Here is a 22,894-nt window from a genome sequence, read left to right on the forward strand (position 1 = left end):
ACATTAAGACAAACTCAGATGGGTTTCCTTAGACTGGTAAACTTTTAGGGATTGCAATTTGTTTTGAACTTTAAAGAAACCGTAATAAGCAAAGTGTTCCTGTGCAGATAGTTCCACATTAAACCAGCACAATTTCAAAGAAAGCAGTCAAAAAGGTACAAGGTGGTCTGAACTGAGACTTTTTACTAAAATCACTAAAACTCTAAAGGATTCAGGGTTACAGCGTTAGCTTCCATCAGTAAAGAAAATGTCCACAACTGGGCAAATAAAACTACAGCTCCTATAGGATTAGACAGAAAGTTTGGTTTATATGTAACACGTGTGAAGAATCTCTTTCAAAGCAGCTGGTTGCTGCCCTGAAGCATGCACCTGTCTGTTAACAAGATGCTAAAATCAAATAACCCTTGAGAGTAACTGCTGCTGCCCATCAATCTGGGAAACGTCATGAGATGCTTCCAACCTTTTTGTTCCATGATATTCTGCAGAGAGAAGGATTATTCACCAGTAGGAGACATTTGAAGGGGGACTGTTATGTAAAATCTACTCTTTTTTAGCTTTATACCATGTTGCAATGTTATTCATTCATCAAAAACATATTGTTTGGATTCTTTCATGCAGCAATTAGCAAACACCTGGTGGAGCTGAGCATCTGCTGAGCTCATCATATGAGATACTGCTCAGTCCGATGCTGCTAGAGATGGGTGTAAACAGCATGATGGAGGAGCATTGTTGTGACTACGGCAGGAACTTCTTAAAGCGACAAAGGCCAAATGTCAAGCCATCAAATTGCAAAGTCAAATTTCTTTAAAGTCATATCTGATATATACAGTATTTTTATAACAATTGAAAGCAACATAGTTACTTGATTGTGCTATAAAATGGCACAATGGCTGGAAAATACACAATGCTGCCCCTTTAAGACAGCTGTTCCAGCAAATTTACTGCAAGGTTCAATAGTACAATGTTCAATGAAATTACTAATAACCCAAGAGCTCCATCTCAGACTCCACCGGCCACAGATAGCAGATATGTTCATATTCATAATAGGACAAATAGAAAAGGATGAGTTTTTTGGAGGGGGGTTGGAATTGTTGACAGAGAGACAGCCTTCTCTTCTTTTCAACTGTTAGTTCCCATCAATAATGTCAGACCGTCTTTTAGTGTTGCAGTTTGGCCGCCGTCCTGCAGAGGGCGCCGCTGGTCGTCCTTTACCGGAGAGAGTTAGGAATAAAGATGGCGACGCGGGCGCCATAACATAACAGGAGAAAGAAACGGTCCAAACAAAGTCCGGTGAGGGATGAATAGTGCATTTATGTGTTGTTGTTTAGAAATATAAACACTGGACAAGTTCCTTAAGTTTTCACCTCAATAGTTATTCAAACGAAATGTATGACGGAGCAGCTTTAACTTCTCAATTAAAAATAACTGATGTGCTGTGAAGACGGAAACTATCTGATGACAGAAGAGCGGAGGAGACAATGGAGAAAAATGATTACATAATGGAAACTAACATGGCACCAATAAGCAAGATAGTTTAATCACTTTATGGAGCGAAAATTTTAATTCCTTCAAGAGCAACAACAGACATTATTTCTGTATGAACGTCTCTGTGTAAGTGTCGCTTATTTTGTTCTTTTTATCTTTTCCTATTCAGCTGCGTAAGAGGTTCCTGTTATATTTTATAAATATGTCTAAGTTTAACAATGTGAGAGCCACAATTTTCTGTTTATTCAGCTGATGCAAAAATATTTTTTTTAGTTCAGCTTATTATAAAAAATTAAGCCCTTTATGTTGAGAAACAAAAACTCTTAAGAAAATGTCAACTCGTTAGTTGATTGACCTGATCAATCAACTTTAGATTAACTCATTAATTGATCAATTGCATCCCTAATATAAGTCTAAACACAGTGATTGAAAAAGGAAGGAATTGAGGCATTACAGTGGCTCAGTCAAAGTCCAGACCTTGACCTGCGTGAAATCCTGTGGTGGATAAAATAGGAAGGTTGTGCAAAAACTGATGTCTGCAAATATTTCTCTACAATAATCTGACAAACTGAAATTGCTAACTACTCCTACAAATGACTCCATAAGCTGTTTAATCACACGGTGTACTTAGTAGGTTTTTGGGGGGGTTTTCCAGTCAAAGTTTTCGTTACACTTTGATTCCCTGTCTTGCTGTTTCTGGTTGCCTTGTTGAATTTGGTGATCTGTCTACCACAGTCAGCCTGGCTGTTTCAACACTCGCCCTGTGTTGAGAGCTGTGGGAGTGTTGCCGTAGCGACCGCTTTGTGAAGTGTTTGCGAGTGTTTCAGGCTCCTGCAGGATTTTGGGGGAGGGAACGCAAGAAATGTCTATGTGCATGCATGTATGTGGAAATCAGTGTTGGCTGGAAGTGCCTGAGTGACCTCATGCACATCTGTGTGTGCTGATCAGCAGAGAGAGTTTTTACAGAAAAAGTTTCACTCATGTCTTTTAGTAGCAAGTCTGGACTGGAAGCTGTTTAAAGGAATAAAATGATTAAAAGCAAAACTAAACCCAGAGCCGGAGCGTCATTTGCTGTGTCACCCGGATCAGCTTGCCGCCTCCTGCAGCTGCTCCTGTTCTGAGTTGCCATATCTTATTCATAACCTGCAGAACAGTAACTTGATCCAACATACTCATTAGACTTCCAGTGTTGTTTTCACACTGCAAAAACACTCAAAATATTACCAAGTATTTCTAGTGCAAATATCTTAGTACACTTGAATTAAGAGAAAACTAACATAATTTTTTAGCAAGCAGTAGGAGCTTGTTCTAAGTCTATAATCCCTTAACATTGTTGAAAAAGTGCTAGTTCCTTTGGCAGATTATTTCACTTATAGCTTTGGAAAAATACCTGATTATAAGTGACATAATCTGCCAATCGATGTTAAGGAACTATTGACGTAAAAGAAGAGTTACATGTAAGTTAGTTTTCTCTTATTTCTAGTGTACTAACTAACATATTTGCACGTGAAACTAGAACAAAATTATTTGGAAAGTTTTTTGTTTTTGCAGTGCAGGCTGCTGATAATGAGTTGTTGTTTTTTTTATAAGTTGGAGTGTGTTAATAAGCAGTAAAGTTAGGGTTAATCAGATTATCAGTGGTGGAAAACAAAACTTTGGGATTATTTTGTGACTGTTAATTATTTTGGTAAAATATTCATTTCTTGAGTTTCGGACAGCAGAGTTGTATATGCTAAGCTGTTTGTGCATTGTTTGGTAGTCATTCAGTGATTTATAAACTAACAACAGTATTTTAAAGTCTATTCTCTCAGTGTAGGGACTTTAAAACTGGGGTGACGTGCTCCACCTTTCTGGTTTTAGTCAGAATACCAGCAGCAGCGTTCTGGATCAGCTGCACCTGGAGGATTGATTTTTTTTTAGGAAGACCTGTGAAGACGTTGTTGCAGTAATCAATACGACTAAATATAAACGCCTGGATGAGTTTCTCTAGATCTTTCTGCAACATTATTCCTCTAATCCTGGAAATGTTTTTCAGGTGATAGAAGGCCGACTTTGTGACTATCTTTATGTGGCTCTGATGGCCCAGACCTGAGGCTACACTGATTAGTGAAGTCTTTTTAGTAGCTGTAATAGCTTTAATAAGATCAGCAGACTTCAGAGTTATAGATCTGTGTATCATCAGCATAAAGTTAACATAACAACATTTTTTAGTAAGAGGTGACTCAAAGGAAAAATGGACAAATCCAAGAATTGACCTCTGTGTCACTCCTTAGGTCAGAGTTGCAGTGATGGATTCCATAATATCAGTCATTTCATAAAATCAATTGATTAGTTATACAGCCCCTATAGCATATATCATCTCAATGCACTTAATAAAACAAACAGATCAAATTTATATTCAGAAGTGATCAAATTCATCCAATCATGCAAAAAGATTCAACTTTATAAATTTCAACTTAATCAGGAAGTCTGAACATGCAGTGTCTTTGCTATTTCTTTATTGAACTATATGACGTATATTGCATATTGTGCAGCTACAATTAGACAAGAAATAATGCAGCGAAAGAGTTAGAAACCTTCCTAACCTTAGCATCTATATCACACCAGTCTTAGTATATGTTAGGATGGCCCTTAGCGGGAGGCTGAAATAGGAGTCTGGAGGCAGGGGTAGTGCAACCAACCAGGTGTTTTAATCTCCAACATTTAACAAAGATGACATTCCTGCTTACATGGTCATGAGGTGTCGCAGCACCCGCACCTATTACCCCTATCATGTGGCCAACATGCAGGCTTTGTAATCCTGGGCGGTACCAATTAACACACTTCTCAAAAGACAGGATAGAACAAACCACATATACACCAAACAACTTAACAAAACAACCAATCTTCAACACATAAATAACAAACATTCTTCATGGTTACCTACTCATTTGCTATCTAAAACTACCCTCATATAAATATTAATTTATTCATCACTTCTAAAATACCTCAGGCTTTGTTCCCCCTCTTCCATCTGCACTTGGTCTCTTCCGGAATCTTTACCAGGTGTTCAGGCAGAGGTAAGCCATAATCTACAAACATTTGTAATACCTTTCATAATTACCATACCTACTTCATTTATATTATTCCCCCCCAGGACACCCTCAATACCCACTGAGATGCCCTGCATAAAACACCCAATAAAATACTTCAATCTATTTGTACCCGTCTCATTATCATTTGCACATAATTAAAGTGTTATCCTGACCAGTAATGAAGACCTTCATTACATTTCCTCCCCCCTCTCCATAAGCTCACAGTACCTTAACTTTCAGAAATCCTAGATAAACAGTCAGCTGCAGTGTTGGTTTTTCCAGCCTTATAACATACAGTGAAGTTATATGGTTGCAGAGCAAGGTACCATCCAGCAATCTGTGCATTTGCATCTTTCATCCGATGCAACCACTGGAGGGCCCGGTGGTCTGTTTCCAGAAAGAAATGCCGTCCCAGCAGGTAGTATCTCAAGGATTCGATGGCCCACTTCATTGCTAGACATTCCTTCTCCACCGTCGAATATCTGGTTTCTCTGTCCAGAAGCTTGCGGCTCAGAAACACCACCGGCTTCATCTCTCCATCCACTTCCTGCAACAAAACTGCCCCAAGACCCACTCCTGAAGCATCTGTCTGCAGTGTAAAAGACTTTTCAAAATCAGGAGTGTGCAAAACAGAGTCTGTACAGATGGCATTTTTAAGATCTTCAAAAGCTTTGCTGCATTCCTCAGTCCATTGAATCTTATTTGGGGACTTACTCTTTGTCAAGTTATTTAACACAACTGAACGTTCAGCAAACTGAGGAATAAACTTCCTGTACCACCCGACCAAACCCAAGAAGCTCCTCACTTTCTTCTTTGTTGTAGGTACAGGGAAAGTACGAACCGCATCCACTTTCCCCACCTGTGGCCTAATCTTGCCAAAACCAATGATGTAGCCTAAATAGGCCACCTCTCTCTGGGCAATGGCACATTTCTGAGGGTTGATGGTCAGTCCAGCTGCTCTGATGCATCCTAACACTCGTTGTAAATGTAACATGTGGTCCTTCCATGTGTGACTGAACACCACCACATCGTCCAAGTAAGCTGCTGAAAAGTCTGAGACATCTCTCAAGACATGGTCCATAAGTCTCTGAAAAGTGGCAGGCGCTCCCTGAAGACCAAATGGCATCACTTTAAATTGATACATACCAAATGGTGTCCTAAATGCAGTCAGCTTGCGGGCCTCCGATGCCAGTGCCACCTGCCAATATCCTTTACTCAAGTCCAGTGTAGTAATATATCGCGCTCCTCCAACTCTTTCCAACAGGTCATCTATTCTGGGCATAGGATATGGATCAAACTGAGACAGAGAATTCAGGTAACGAAAGTCAATACAAAATCTCAGTGAACCGTCTTTTTTAGGTACAAGAACCACTGGGCTGCACCATTCACTGGTTGATATCTCAATGATGCCGAGTTCCAACATAAAATTTATCTCTTTCTCCAACTCTGGCACCAACCGCTCTGGAATCCTATAGCTCTTTCGTCGAGCTGGAGAATCCTTCTTGAGACAGACATTATGTTGTACCAGGTCTGTAAAACCCGGAACCTCTGAAAAGAGTTCAGGATCCAGCAGAGCTGCAACCTCCTCCTGTTGGGCTGCTAGCAAATGAGACAGATCAATCACACAGAGCTGTGTTTCGGTGGAGGGCAAAAACTTCTCCTTCACCTCCTCATCTTGAACATCACAAATCAAAAACTGCTGCCCTGATCTCCGACGCACCTGAAATTCTTTCAGTAAGTTCACATGAAATGTCTGATTTTTTTCACTCTGTCAGGCATAAACAGTTCATATGTGACCTTACCCACTTGTCGCGTCACTTCATATGGGCCATGCCATTTGGTAAGCAGCTTGTTATCTGAGGTTGGTAGCAGCAACAGGACCTGCTGTCCTGGTTTCAGGACCCTCTCTTTGGATTTCTGGTCATACCATTTTTTCTGGTTCTGTTGTGCTGTCTGCATGCTCTCCTGTGCCAGAGCTGTCATTTCCTCCAACCTCTGTCGCATCTTGACCACATATGCCACGATGTTCTCCTCCGCTGATTCGGGACGTTCCCAGTAGTCCTTCAGGAGGTCCAATGGTCCTCTCACTTGACGTCCATAGAGCAGTTCAAACGGTGAAAATCCAGTCGAAGCCTGTGGGATCTCTCTGTAGGCAAACAGCAAATAGGGCAACCACTGGTCCCAATCTGCTCCTGTAGTAGAAACAAACTTGCGCAGCATGTTCTTTAAAGTCTGGTTGTATCTCTCAACAAGCCCGTCCGTTTGAGGATGATAGGGGGTGGTCTTAATTCCCTTCACTCCTAGCAACTTGTAGACTTGTTGTAACAGCTTAGACATAAAGTTTGTGCCACAGTCTGTCAAAACCTCTTTTGGTATCCCTACTCTGGAAAACAGTTGTATCAGGCAGTTGGCAACGTTTCTGGCTTTCACACACCTCAGGGGAAAAACTTCAGGATAACGAGTTGCATAATCACATATAACCAGGATGTACTTATTACCCGCTGAACTTCTCTCTAAGGGACCAACTACATCCATCCCTATCCTCTCAAAAGGAGTACCAATAATTGGTAGGGGCTGAAGATGGGCCTGAGAAATCTTCTTCCCTGAAGTAAGTTGACATGTTACACAGGACTTACAGAAGTGTGATATTTGAGTATACATTCCTGGCCACACAAATCTTCTGGCAATTCTACACAGTGTTTTCTGGAATCCCATATGTCCCGCCCATGGAACTGTGTGTCCCAGATTCATTACTCTCTCTCTGAATTGCTGTGGTAATGCTAGGGACTCTACTTCCCCTTTACACTGATACAAAAGTCCCCCTTTTACTACATATGTAGCATCCTCCAGAAAGCCTGCAGAGCCCTGTGCTTTTCCTTCCACCTGTGTGACCTTCTCAAACCAACCTTTTAAAGTTGGATCCTGCCGCTGGAGCTCACCCACACTAACCGGAAGATCAACATCTAATAGGTGAAATGGTTTAACAATGTTAGCTGTTTGTTTGACAGAACCTCTCATCTTTTCCCTCCTTCTCGCAGCCCTGGTTTTATAAGGTTTAACTGGTCCCATTTCCCACATTTCTTCAAAAAATGGTAACTCTCTCAAAGTGTTCTGAGCACTCTGAGCCCTTGTGGTGACCATATTGTGCCCTGCTGGCGGCCTTCTACTTGGGTACTCCATGGTTTGCTTTAAAAGAGCCCCAGTCACGTCCTGTGGGGGAAAATTTTCTGGTTGTGTGGGTACTAGTTTGGGAGGATGTAGTTCTGCCTGCTGAATGAGATCTGCAATAATGGGGACATCATTACCCAGAATAACCACATACGGCAGCATTGCTGCAAGAGCTACTGACATAAAAAATGTGTGCCCTCCCACAGTCAAATAAATGTCAGCCAATGGATATTCATATTTATCCCCATGTATGCAGCTTATGTAACATTTCTCCCCAGTCCACCTTTCTCTAGGTATTAAAGAAGACAAAACCACAGTCTGAAACCCCCCTGTATCCAGCAAAGCTGTTTCCCTCTGACCATTAATGAGAACGGGTGCAGTACAAGCAGCATTATGAAGAACAGATTTTGTAGGTCTAGGAACTGTGCAAAACAGAGATGGCTTCGATTGATTCGTACGGGGACAGAAATACTGGGTATGGCCCAGTCCATTACATACGTAGCATCTTATGTCTCGTTTGGCAGAACGAAAAGGGGCATTCTTAACAGAATCAGGTTTATATTCAGGTCTGTATTTATTCGAAACAAAGTGCCTACCACCAGAAATGTCTCTACTCTCCGACTGACCACCACCCCATTCATCCCCAACGGACTTACTTGCATGGGCAAAGTTCGAGTCCCGGCCGAAGGCACTACGTTTTGTCCCTCGTCTAGCCGCCGTGAAGACCTCCGCCAATTGTGCCGCTTTCTCTGCTGTCCTTGGGTCATGCTCCCGAAGCCACACCTCCAGTTCCGGGTTCACCATCCTCAGGAATTGTTCCAGGATCATTGTCTCAGAAATTTCTTTCACCGTTGCTTTGTCTGGTTTAACCCATTTAAAAAACAGTTCTTTAAGGCGCACATATAGTTCTTGTGGAGTCTCACCAGAGAGAATGTTCAAAGACCGGAAACGGCGACGATAGGTTTCCGCTCCAATCTCATACTTCTGCAATATGGCTGCCTTGACATTATCATAGTCTTCCGAGTCAGCAAAATCCATCAAGACATAAGCACTTCGTGCCTTACCAGTCAATAGGGGAATTAGCCGAATCGCCCATTCCTCTCTCGGCCATCGGCAGACATGAGCCATTCGTTCAAAAGTAGTCAAGAAATGTTCGATGTCGTCATCCGGTAGAAGAGGATGCAGCTTAGGTTCTCTGTGCATGCCGAAATCCCTCTCCGGCCCGACACGCCAAGAATGTTGACTCGTTCCATCTCCTAGATCGTCCATCTCATCCTGAGGCTGCAGTGATCCAGGCTGTAGCCGGTCCCCGTCAGCCTCCTGCCTCAGGTCAGTCACCTGCTGCTGAATTTGGTGAAACTGGTGCTGCACCGACTTCCATCTGTGCTCTTGACGGGAAGCTTCTTTCGCCAGCTGTTGGTCCCGCACTGATTGAGACTGAATAAGTGCTTTCACCAAATCTGCCAACTCTTCAATCTTCTCAGGGTTACTGGGTGCCACGCCCACCTGATCAGCAGATGCCGTCGCTCCCTCATCCGGCTCCAGCTGTTGATCTTGTTTCCGCCTTTCCCTGTCCTTTGTCATCCTCAACTCCACCTTGTGACTCCGGCCCCAAAACTTCTGACACCACTTGTTAGGATGGCCCTTAGCGGGAGGCTGAAATAGGAGTCTGGAGGCAGGGGTAGTGCAACCAACCAGGTGTTTTAATCTCCAACATTTAACAAAGATGACATTCCTGCTTACATGGTCATGAGGTGTCGCAGCACCCGCACCTATTACTTCCTATCATGTGGCCAACATGCAGGCTTTGTAATCCTGGGCGGTACCAATTAACACACTTCTCAAAAGACAGGATAGAACAAACCACATATACACCAAACAACTTAACAAAACAACCAATCTTCAACACATAAATAACAAACATTCTTCATGGTTACATACTCATTTGCTATCTAAAACTACCCTCATATAAATATTAATTTATTCATCACTTCTAAAATACCTCAGGCTTTGTTCCCCCTCTTCCATCTGCACTTGGTCTCTTCCGGAATCTTTACCAGGTGTTCAGGCAGAGGTAAGCCATAATCTACAAACATTTGTAATACCTTTCATAATTACCATACCTACTTCATTTATATTATTCCCCCCCAGGACACCCTCAATACCCACTGAGATGCCCTGCATAAAACACCCAATAAAATACTTCAATCTATTTGTACCCGTCTCATTATCATTTGCACATAATTAAAGTGTTATCCTGACCAGTAATGAAGACCTTCATTACAGTATATAAAGATGTCTTGATTTCTTCAAGAAGAAACTCTGAAGCAAAATACAGGGCTTGCAAAGTTCTGCAGAAATATGTAACATGAAAAGCTCAAATATTTACTTCCTTATTTATTTAATTCAAGTTTTGCGCCATAATCAGTAACTGAACAGCTGGGTCTCTGTGCAGGGTCTTCCTGATTGTTTTTACTTCAATATATTTATAGGAGCACAGAAAGGACTTCATAATAACCATAACAGTCGACGATTTCATGCGCTTAGCCTCCATAAGTCCTTGGATGATATGAATATGTGTAAAACTGGCCTGCAGGCTTGCTTTAGGAGCACATTTACATCACTCAGGGGTATTGCAAAATAAAAAGTGTAAAGTTTATCCTCCTGCCTAACTAAGATCATAAACTTTGCATGTTGAAAAACAAACTCAAAGTTTATTTGGGTAACATACTTCAGCAGCAAGACAGTTTCAAGTGCTTTACATGTAAAAAAGATAACAAAATTAACAAACAAAATTGGAGCTTTACTTTTCTAAATGCACCATGTTTACCCTTAAATGTAAACTTAAAGAAATATGGGCTGCATTTTACATTTCAGCTGCATATGAAGACATGCAGCTTTAGATAAATACTGCTTCCTCTGACACTGTAATCTAATCGGCATATTTTAGAAAATTCTGTGGCATGAACAAAGCAACTCAGAGATGCAAAATATACAGTGAACATGGGAGTGTTATGAAATGCTGTGCTAAATTACACTGTACAAAAAATAAAACCCTTCATTTGGTTGTACCAAGTGATGCAACGGATTCAGTGACTTCTTTAACCTTTTCAAACAGAAAGTGGCCCCTCCCTCACACCTGTCCTGGAAAACTGCAACATAATTAAAGCATTAGCATGCCAATCATACCAACATACACACACTATGCAAAATGAGAATCCATAAATGATACATGTATTTCGTACACATGAAAATAAATGATGTCTTACAAGAAAGTGTGTTATTACTTCGCAGTAAAATCCATGTAAAAGATTCGATTTTCCAGCTTTCGATACAGTTGAAACCAGAAGTTTACATGCTGGAGCTTTAAAGGTGACATTATGCTTCCTTGAACAGATTAGGATAAACTAATATCCTAATGATGTAAAACATTTTTTGTAGAAAATCCTTCTTAGATAATGAGATTTTAGTCTCAGTTCTGCCTGTTTTCAACTCTTTCAGGATGAGTGGAGTTAGGACGTCTTGTCATCAAATGAGCTGCTGCTGGCCACGCCGCCCCCCAACTCAACGTTTACCCTCACATATTGAAATGGCTGCAAACAGATCGGCAATTATACAATTGTACATCTTTGAAAAGCAGAAGTGGAGCCTCCTGCACAACCAAAAAAGAATGCAGCAAGTGGTTTCTGGATGATAAGTCAACAACAAAACACTTGTCTTTTCCAGTGGCCATTGTACAGGACATATAGTGGGAAAACTGTTGGAGCAACAGCATCGGGACCAGGGACCTAAAAAGGCTCAACATCCTAATAAAGAAGGCTGGTTCTGTTCTGGGTGACTGAGGAACCTCTGGAGATGATTATGTAAATTATTCTTAATAAAATCAAGAAATTTATGGACAACCCTGACCATCCTGTACATGAGGCTTGAGAAAACAGAGTATCTTCAGTCAGAGGCTTCTTCAGATTAGCTGTAATACAGACAGGAAATATTTCCTGCCAGCAGCCATCACGATCTACAATAACTGAATAATAAGAATTAATGAGTTACAATTTTTGAATTGAATTGAATTGAAAACCAGCTGGCCAAACATGCTAGAACTCAGCTAGGTAACGGGGATGGGCTTGGATGGGGTTGCTAGGTAACTGCAGATTGCTCGTCGAATGTGACTTAACAGTTGGAAGGTTTTTGAAACGGCTCATTTTCCAGACACCAAAAACATTAACTTACTGTCAGAAAACAGCAGGGTGGTTTTTTTAAGCGCTTGGACTGTTTTAGAAGCAGTTGAAAATTTAATGCAAGAATAAAAATGTTCAAAATGCTTCCTCTGTAACATTTGCTGTTAAAAACGTTACCCCTGTTTTGAACATAAACATGTAGGCAACAGGAAGTGGATACATTTCAGTGCTATTCGTTGTTAAATAGAAAAAAAAAGACTTTTTGTTTCAATACGTATGAAGAAAACAACTCTAGCAACAGACATCTCCCCTAATTACACTTCCCTCTGGAATTACAATGTACACATGCACAATATTGCCACAGATCCACTGTTATGATATCATCTTACTGCCCCTCTGGGAGAGTCACATGACCTCTGTTCAGAGGAGGGGTCGGGCGGGGGGGTCAAACTGTTTCAATGAAAACCACATGGAGGGAGGAGAGAGCTGCGACTAACTGGAGAGGGAGAACCCAACATGAGCAGCACGGCAGAAAAGGGGGGAACGGAGAGCAGCAGCAGGGACGGGTTGAGGCTCAGGAACCAGGACCAGAACCGGGACCACGGACCAGAACCAGCCAACATGTCAGAGTCCATCAAGAGGAGAAACTCCAGCAAGCAGCTCCTGCAGAACCTCATCAGGTGAGACGCAACACAACTCTGGGTCATCACCAGCAGGATGAAGCAATAATAAAATACACATTAGGGATCTATTTCATTACTATTCACTCAGGAAAAGATCAGCAAGCTGTAAAATCAGTAAGAATTTAACCAGCTAAAACTGGAAATGTGCAACTTTTACCAAAGTAAAACAAAATGAGCCAAAAATGTAGAAAGTTTTTACTTCCAGATCCCAGAGGAGAAGCTGATGAAATGTTTAAATATTGGGCACTCATGTAAATTTAAATTAACTCCATCTATAATAAGTAACCAATGTTTTGTTTGTACATAATTATTCAATAAATTATAATATTACTGAAAACTTTATCACTAAGTGGAAACATGTTGTATAGATGAATGTTTGAAAGTCTTTATTTCTAATTATGATCATTTTTCACTTACACCTCATGAAAACATGACATTTAAAATCAAAATATTATATCAAACCAATAAAAATATTTAATACAGAAATGTGGGCTTAATGAAAAGTACATTTAATATCTGATTTTTAAATGTTATTTTTAAAAGCCTCATCAGAAAACATATTCTAATTTATTGAATATGAATGAATAGCCTCACTCTCAGATAAAATGACTTTTTGTGTTTCACAAAACACAAAAGAAAAACACAATATAAAGATGCACAAAATAACAGGATAACTAATTTTTTTTTTAAATGAACATATAAGTAAAGGATATTTTACTTCAATTTTTTTCTGAGATTTGGTTTTTACTTTAAAAATTAGTGGAAAACATTTTAACATGTATCCGATTTACCTTTTATTAGAAATACGTTAAATGAAAAACAACAATACTGCTAACTAACACCTGTTGTTTAAACAGTTTCACCATCAGTATGAATAAGAGACATCAAGATTTCTACTCTGTTCTGCTGAACTTGGTCCTGATTCACTAAAATATACCATTTATTTTCATAAAATAAATTAAATATAGAAGCTGAACGCAAAGAAATACATGCTGAGGGTTTTTTTGGCTCCTAGGAAAGGTTTGGATCAACATCTGAATTCATGTACACATGTAAACTAGATTTTTGTTGCTTAAATCTCAAATCTACAATATTAGATTCACTAGCTCATTGTAAAACAAGGATTTTCGATAATTGTACTTTAAAAGAGGGATTCTTCTTTGTTTATTCTCCAGTAAATTGTGAATTTGCAGTCGGTACTTTATTGAAATGGATCCAGATTTTATTGCACACTGAGGCAGTTCCCCCCCCCCCCATGTTGCTTTAGGGTGCAGTACCAACGATGTACACCAGGGTGCTTATCTAATCGCCCCTGGGTGTAGTAGCTGGTACACGCTGTTCAGTTTTAAAGCTCATAAAGGACCTTATAAACATCAGAGTTGGTATTTTAGTGAGTATCAGCTGCGTATTTAAAGCAAAAAGTATTATTTGAAAACTGACAATAATCGTTAAATTAAAAAAGTCTGTAAATGGCAGACAGCTCCGAGTCGAGTTCGGTTCCAGTGGCTGGAGACAGGAGGACGTGATCTGGATTTTTAATCGATTGTTGCGAAATCTGTATAGAGCGTTTAAATACTATTAAGTCATAATATCATGAAAAATGTATCATATTCACTGATTAGACTCAGAGTTTATTTCTGTTCAGTTTGATTATGATGAACATATAAAACTCAGTTTCTCAGAAAATTTGGCTAACAAAAAAAAAGAAATGTTAATTCATCAAGAAAACTATATCCATGCACTTTATGGACTCAGTGCATGTTTTTGGCTCGTTTTTTCATCTTGGTTTCATCGTGTAAAGGATCTTGAATTTCTTTGCTGCTGAACTGTGCTATGCAAATGAACTTCCGTTGCCTTTTGCATGAATCAGAATGACAGAGGTCAGCCTGTAGTTCTGCTGAGGTCAGCAGGGCCGAGCTCAAATCGTGGCAGTGACAGATGTCACTACAGCACATACCAGCTGCCACTAGGTGGCCAGAGAGTGTCCGAGTTTCACCGAACCAATGGTGGCTGTATGTGTGTCTGTAGCCGTGGCATTATGTCACTAGAAGTGTCACTATAGCTGCCACTGCAGCGATTTGAGCTTGCTGTAAGGTTGCTGTCATAGCAGCCTTTAGGTTCATATCAGGCCGGTTTTCTGGTCAATCAAGCCCAGTAACACCATGATAATTGGTGTTGTTGGTACATTTGGCACTGGTCCAGGCAACAATCCAGTTCTTTTTCTCCGCAGCCCAGTTCAAAACAGCTCTGACGTTTTGAAAAACCCTGAATGTCTCTGTGTGCTGTCTCTTGAAGCTCCGACGCTAGCTGCTGTCCACGACTTTGAATCCTCCCAATACTCCTTTTTTTCTTCTTTGTCCTTCCACTAAACTTTCTGCTAATATTTTTTTTTATATTTAGTGGCTCCTGAATAACAGCTGAATAATGTATGATAAAAATATGTATTTTTGAATCATAAATTTGTTTTAAAAAATAATATTTTAGTAGTTAAAATATAAAAATATATTGTAATATAATATTAAACAATATTATAATAACCCAGCTCACTGGGTTTTTATAAGCTGTGAGAATATAGTCATTAAAACTGATACAAATATTAATTATTCCTTGAGATGCACCACGATTAAATTAACACACAAAAAATTCAATACCAATTGGTTTCTGGTTTTATATAATAAAATCATTGAGATTTGCCTTTGTTTTGTTAACACTGTGTGAAGAAGTGCCTTTTAAACGTTCTCTTAATTATAAAATGTATTGGCATTGAAATCATTTAACTGTTTCTTTTTCTACAAAACTCATTCAAGAAGACGTTAAATATTATAGAAACAGTTTTCAGACTTTATTTTGGCCTCATCAAACTCGGATTACATCAAACCAGACCAGCTGTTTTTTACGGGTCCAAACTATGTTTCCAGCGAAAAACCTCCATCATGTAATTTGGTTTTGTTTTGATTGTTCCTGCTCTTTCTGTGGCTCTTTCTCAACCCTTCCTCATTGTCAGTGATTTCCTCTTTATGGTGGAACATTTCTGAGTGACTTCACTGAAAATGACACCGATCTCTAACTTCAATGGCTTCCTTTATAACTGCAACCTCCTTAATAGCCATGACATCATCTGGCTGCGTTCACACACAAAGAGACGGCCGTCCCCCAGGCCTCCATTGCCTCATTGTTGAAGTGGTGGAAAATGTGATGTTTGTCAGACGGATCTCCTCTGTAATTTGCGTGCTGCACATAAAAACTCCACATCATCATGTTAAAAGTCCAGAGCGGGGTAATAACTAGTTACATTTACTTTAGTAGCTTTTTGGAAAACACAATGTACTTTTTACTTTCACTTGAGTATGTTTTAGCTAAAGTTTCACCACACACAGACATGCAGTTTTTGTTTATAAGATTTTTATTGAAAGAAACTGATTTTGCTCATTTTTGTTTCTTTTTGTGATTTTCCAATTGATTTTTTATTTTTTTTATTTTGGTCCATCTGATGATGTAATTTTTAAATATTAAATTATTGATAATTTGATCATTTACTCAGTACTTGAATAGACTCTTTAGCAAATACTTTTTTACTCTTACTTGGGTAATTTCTTGGATGGATACTTTTTACTTTTACTTGAGTAAAATCCCAGTGAAGTAATTCTACTCTTCCTAAAGTGCAGTTTCTGGGTACTCTTCCCAGTTCTGTAAAGGTTGCAGCGTTCCTCGGCGACGCGTCGCAGGCCAGGCTGCGCTGCGCTGTGGCATGGTCTGCAGCCCTGCATTTTTTCAGTGACTAAATTAGCTGACCCAGACGATACGGCGAGCACATCCTGCCGGTTTTATAGTGCAGATGGTTAAAGATGCATTCGCCTCTGCAATTAGCAGGTAATTCACAAGGTGCAAACTGGTGTGTTGGTGTCACATTTGGCATGCAGCTTGGTTTGAAACAGAGGGTGGTCAACAATTAAACTCTGCCACAGGAAATGTGATAAATGAGCTGAAAACGTTGCTTAAAGGAAACAGTCGCTTTATTTCTTCTTCACTTTGAAACAAACTTCTGTTGCTTTTATGTTGCACCAGATTCTGATTCTTCTCCACACTTTCATTTTGTTTTATCATCCTAATTTAATTCAATTATATAAACCTTTACTTAAAACATGATCTGAGATGAATTTCTTCTTGTACTAGCGCCCCCTAGTGTGCAAACTGCACCGAGATTCATGAATGACTTTCAACTTTACCTCCCAAAGGAAAAGGTGCAACTTTAACTGGTACAGTTTAAAATAAAGCTCCCATAATAGATGGCTAATAAGTAGTTCATATGTTAATTAATCTATAAACACTTTATAAATCATTATAACTGTTTATTATGTATTAATTGAGGATAAGAAGAGAAAATCTACTGGTTTCCTGCCCAATAGTGAACCAAATCTGTTCAAATCTGTTATTTTATCTAGAGTTATGTTAAACATTCCAGACTACATTGTAAGCACAATAAGCATTTGTAAATGTGATTTGTTAGCATTTAGTCTCCTTCTCACCATTAATAACTGCATAATAAACAGTTATTAATGATTTATAAAGTATTTACGGATTATAAACGTAACTATTTATTAGCCATCCATAAGGTTAGCCATATTGTAAAGTACGCTTTAACTAAATAGGACACACCTTTGAAGAGGACAAGTTTAGATTACAAGGTGGCAGATCAGAGCTACTATTACCTGTAAGAGTAGCATATTTGAAAATAGAAACAAAAAATCCAAACTCCTGTTACTGAGAAGCTCTTAGGCCATGCTAATGATGGCTGACTTTGCCCTAAAATTAAGGATTTTTTTAAATTTTTCATTCAGTTGGAACAAACCATCATCAAATGTTTGAATAAGATCAGAAACTGAAAGGCATTTATCTTATTATAATTATTAAAAATGAATAAAACAGGGAGTTTGCTTTAACTTATTACAAATGTAGAAAAAAATAAGTGAAGGATATTAATGAGAGAAACGTTGTTTGAAAGAGTTGGTCCATGTTGAATATCTGCTATGTTTAATGTTTTTTTGTTTTTCAAAAATTGTGACACTTTTGTCTTTCCATAAGCCCACAACTCGCTCTAAACTTCTTATTTCTGCTGAATGAAAACGAGCAGCGTCTGTCTCGTGCCTCTTATTAAAAGCCGTTCTTGCATTGCTGTGGTGTGGAGTGCGTTAAATTGTTTATTTACTGTATCACTTAACAAAAAGACATAAAAATACATGTGTGGATAGATACTTCTCTGACTGATGGGGATTTTATTTGATTAAAGTAAACTTCAATTAATTACAGTCCTTTGTTAAAATTTAGCAAAAGTTTGTCAGCCAACCTTTAAAAAGGACACCAATATGCAGATTGTCTGGAATATCTACTAAATCTATCTGTAATAAAATATAGAGATATAAATAAAAGGTTTATTATCCCTAAAGGAATCAGGCAAAAAGCTGCAGATTGTTTATAATTTATAATCTACCATAAATTGTGGTGCCTGGGTTAAAATGTGAATCCAACCAATATGTGCTTTTATCTCTCTGTGATGCTTCAGTCAGCTGTGATGAGAGCCAGATGATCCAACCTGATCTCCAGTGGATCCATTCACATCCAACAGAACCAGAACTTTCCGATTGCGGTTCCACTGAAACCCGAGATGTTTGATGAAAATCCCACACAGACATAATCTCAGCAGATTTACTGTGTTCATGTTTAATTTCCTTACTCATCTACACGGATGTTGCCGCTTTTAATCTGTTTTAGTATTCTGCACTGAATCCAAACCTCACTTTTCCGAGATAAAATTCGATTGCGACTTTGTTTTATTCGTTCATTACCAATGGTATTGGTATGTTCTTGCTGAATACTGAGATGTTCTGCAATTCTTCCTCCAAGCAACAAAAAAAATAAACACTTTCATACCGATTGATTTGGCTCATTTCCTCCTGCACCGTTTCAAAGTTTATGCATTTGTTGGGAGGGAGGTGCCATATTTTCAAGATTTGGGCATATAAATGGAGCTTTTAAAACATTTAATCAAACTCAAATGTATCTGATTAGAATTTCTGGTGATAAACCAACACAAAACTGTGTCACAGTGAAGTAAATCAGTTTTTTATTTCCTTCAGAATATTTCTAATTACTAAATCCTACTTTGTGCAATTTACTCTATAATTAAAAATGCACACCACACTTTCCAATTTTTTGTCCATATATATATGTAATAAAATCCCATAACCTACCATACAGGAAGGTTTGCAGTTGTGACGTGTCAGAATGTGATTTTTATTTACTAAAATAATTTATTTCTTTTCCCAACAACCCTAATATTTTGACAGTTCCTGCTCATCCATCCTCCCTCTGCAGCATTACCTCAGCTGCCACTCCTCGTCCGTTTCCTGTGGGTTTTTTCTCGTGAGGTTCACATTAAGTCAAACTTTTCAGCAGCTGAATCAAGTTTATCCAGATGTTCTTGCACAATGAAAGCAGTTATTGTTGTTTTTAATTAGTCCCGCTGGAGGCTTCTTCAAAAAACAAAGTGTTTTCTTTCACGCCACATAAACGTTTCCACAGATTCATTTTTTATCCCATCAAATGAAAAAATATAAATTACGAGGATATTATTATGTATGTATCTCATTTTCAGTTTGATGTCTGAGAAGGTAATTTTTTTGTTACCTGGTTTAAAGCCATAAGTTCATCTATTGAAAAAATTGCGGCAGAAATTTTTCTACAGTGAATCTCTGAGTTTTGTTGAAACTTTTTTTTAGGAGTTTAAAAAAAAAAAATTGCTGAAAAGGGAAGAAAATTTTAATGTGAACATGCCAGATTTAGCCAAAAACCTGGCATGTTTGGAAACAAACAAGAGTTTCGGTTCTGCTACTTTTAAAGACGTTACTCTGGTAATATTTAGTGTACATCTTATCCCTGGAAAATGTTATTTCACCGTGTTATGTTCCAGTTAAGTGCGCTAAATGCTTTGGTTGGAGAACAACCAGTAAACCTGTTACCTGGCTGTTCTTTAGTCGTCGTCTTCACGGCAAACATCTGAGGAGTTACACCGAGTTCCCTCTCCTGCAGTTTGGCTAGAGAGAGCATCACCTCAACAGGAGTCATGGTGGAAAACAGCTAAAGGTTAATGAGCCGTGAAACACAGATACCAACTCAAACCATTAGCCAACCAGTTAACAGGCCACTGGTGCTCATTATTTCTCTACTGCATGCCAATGGTCATATCTTAAACCTGAGCTTCTCTCTGTCTGAATTTCATAACTTCTAATGATAAAATACAGCTAATAGATATATGATGCTGTTTGTAAAGTTACATTGTTGCATTATTTAGTCTGCCATAACAGAAAAGCCCACCTTGTTATTCATTCATTTCTAAATGTTGCAGTTTCAAGCTAAAAATTAATTAACAAGCTAAATATTTAGCTTGAAGATTAATACTTAGTTTGCTAACTAAATATTTACTTTGAAGCTAAATGTTTAGTGAGCAACCTAAAAATGTCATTTGAGGCAAAATATTTATCAAGCTAACTAAATATTTAGCTTCAAATTACTATTCAGTTACCAAGCTAATTATTATAGCTAAATATTTATATTTGACTATTAATCTGATTGAGCATTGTTAATGCTGCATGTAAACGTAGAAAGGTTAGGGTTTAATTCAACGTTACTTCAGAACATGAACTAATTTTGGCACAAGAATCTCATTTAAAAGTTAAATTAGCAACTTTACTGTAAATGTATCCTACTCAATCTGAAAGAATCTGACCTGAAACTTTGAAAGTTTTCATAAAAATAAAACAACACAGAATGCACCATAAAACCGGACGCATGCTGACGGCGTGTTGGTGTCCATGCTGGCTGCAGGGTGACGGTGCAGCGGAGCCAGGCGGATGCAGAGGAGGTGGAGCGGGAGCGGCGGAGGAGAGCCAGGGAGAAGCAGAAAGAAGAAGGGATCCTCTCCTTCCCAGAGTCCCGGCAGCAGGACGGCACGCAGAGCACAGAGTGAGTTCAGCACACAGGATTCAGCGCTTCGGTCCTCCAGCTCCCTCAGAGTGCCAAGGGAAACGGTGTGACAGAAAAAAAGCAGCATAAGATGAAAAAAATAAGATGAAAACCATATTTTAATTTTACAGAACATATTAAACACTTTGATACAGAAGCTGAGAGCAGACGTTTTCCACATATACTTTTTACCAGTGGCTTTCCCAAAATAAAGTGTTGATTTCTTGATGGTTTTCTTGAGATAACAAGTTAATATCCCGTTTTCCACATGTACTTTTTCCTGAGGATTTTCTTTAGATAACAAGGTTGTTTTCTTGATGGATTTCTCATCTTAAAAACGTATTCTTGAGAAAACAAACTTGGTTTTCTTAAGAAGATTGGTGTGTGTTAAACCTCACTCCATCCATTATAACTTATCACGAGAAAATTTTAAATTAGCACATTATCTCGAGAAAACATAAGCAGAAAAGGATTCATTTGATTCTGAAACATTTGCTGAAAATTGTTTATTCTGCTAGTTGTAACTGCAACCTTTACACTTATCAATGTTTTAAGTAATTTCACTTTGTGTTTTGAGAAAACTTTCAGTTTGTTTGCATGCGTATAATTTCTTATTTGTTTTCCGTGCTGCTCGTTTCATTCCTCTGCCTTGTTGTTCTTTTGCAGCTCTGCAGGTTTTGAGCCGTCTGCCGCTGGACATTTTGTACCAACCATGCATCAAATCGCTCCACCTAGAAGATCTTTTGCTCCCACTTTGACTGCTGATCCTGTAAAGTAATTTTCTTTGATCCATTTGTTATAATATATATTCCAATAAGTACAACCTACCAGCAGGAGGCAGCATTGAGTAATTTAGTCTTGTTTGTCAAGAGTTAGAGGAAGCAGAAAGAGGTCAAGATCAAAGGACTGGGTGGAATTGAACATTTTCAAAAAAATAATACACCTGAAATTTTTACATAGGTATTTTCTCAACCTACATAAAAAGAGAACCACAGACAATGTTTTAGTTTTCAAATCAAGTCTTTTGCAAAAGGAGAAAACATAGCAAACCACTTCTCCAAGGTGTTTACCGTGCGTTCTGACTCTCTGCATCAGAACTGGTCATTTATTACAAAACAAAGCAGGAGTGAAATGGAATGTGGGGGGTAATAAATCAAAGAAGGAGGGCTATTCTGAACAAGGAAGAAGGAACACAGAAACTAACATCCTACACACAGGCAGTCTAACAAGTAAGGAGTATTCTGTTAGATAAAAACAACATCTTCGAGGTTAAGGGAAAAAGCTAGTTCTGTCTTTCACATGGTTTAACAAATTAAAACACTAAACCTTTAAATGAAAAACAACTAGTAAAATTACTAATGTAAGAATGATAACAAAACATAATTATTTTAACAACATGGGTATGAATTGGTTTGTTTACAGGTGCAAATTATTGTACTTTCTACTTTAAAAAAACATCTGCTCCACTTTTAGATTAACAAAACATGCCTCTATAGATCCCATCTACTCGATTTGAACAAAACACCAAATATATATTACTGTCACTATCTCCAAGGATCCGTCTCATAACGTGAGCTGAGCTGAAACTGGAGCCCATTTTGCCTCTCTGTTTGATATTTCCATGGTTACCGTCTCTGTTGACATGGAGCTTGATGGCACATGTTCCGTCTACCATCTGCATCTCCTTTGTGTGACATTAGAAAGCCTCGGATGCTTGATTAGGAAACTAAGCAGCAGCAGGAGCAAGTAAACACTCACACACTGTAAATCACTTTCATTATTTGTCCAGCTTTAACATCTACGTCCCGCTGCTCTCTGGAAAGAGTTTTTCCATCGAAAATCACTAAACAAGACAACCAATCCAGACAGGATCAATATTCAGAGACTAAAACAAAACAGTGCATATCCGTGTTTCCTTCACTATTCTTTGACGTATCGCATTAGAAAAGATTGAAGGAAACGGCAAAATTTGAAAAAAATAAATACATTTCTCAAAATAGTTACGCTTTCTTGAGATGGGTTTTTTGCTTTTGTGAAAAAGAGCTAATTCGCAGCAATAAGACGTAACTTATTGCTGAATAAGTTAGTTCTAAGGACAGCATGTAGCTTCGCCATGCTAGTTAGCATGACAGATTAATTACAACTTTCCTGATAGCAACATATTACCAAAAACTTCTCTGTTGTTCTGAAATGTTTGGTTCATGCTGGTTGGAAACTTCTGCTTCCTGTTTATTACATCCATGCGTAGCATCAACATTTGACTAAATTGAACTTTGCCTAGCTTAGT

The 22,894-nt window shown here is 38.6% G+C and overlaps 1 protein-coding gene across 4 annotated transcripts in view; it reads left to right on the forward strand.

Moving 5' to 3' along the window:
* Positions 1-12,386: 12,386 nt before the first annotated feature.
* LOC114142655 (non-muscle caldesmon-like) overlaps positions 12,387-22,894 on the forward strand; it is a 28,743-nt gene continuing 18,235 nt past the window's right edge. For 2 of the 4 annotated variants that reach the window (XM_028014012.1, XM_028014011.1), the window contains exons 1-3: positions 12,388-12,585; positions 20,470-20,607; positions 21,274-21,381. In XM_028014012.1, the coding sequence (XP_027869813.1) occupies positions 12,422-12,585; positions 20,470-20,607; positions 21,274-21,381 (410 nt within the window). In that variant the 5' untranslated portion in view covers positions 12,388-12,421. Of the gene's footprint in view, positions 12,586-20,469; positions 20,608-21,273; positions 21,382-22,894 lie in introns of all 4 variants that reach the window. The other 2 variants (XM_028014010.1, XM_028014013.1) reach the window with 2 other exon arrangements.

Source organism: Xiphophorus couchianus, chromosome 4, assembly GCF_001444195.1.
Source record: "Xiphophorus couchianus chromosome 4, X_couchianus-1.0, whole genome shotgun sequence".
Lineage (NCBI taxonomy): Eukaryota > Metazoa > Chordata > Actinopteri > Cyprinodontiformes > Poeciliidae > Xiphophorus > Xiphophorus couchianus.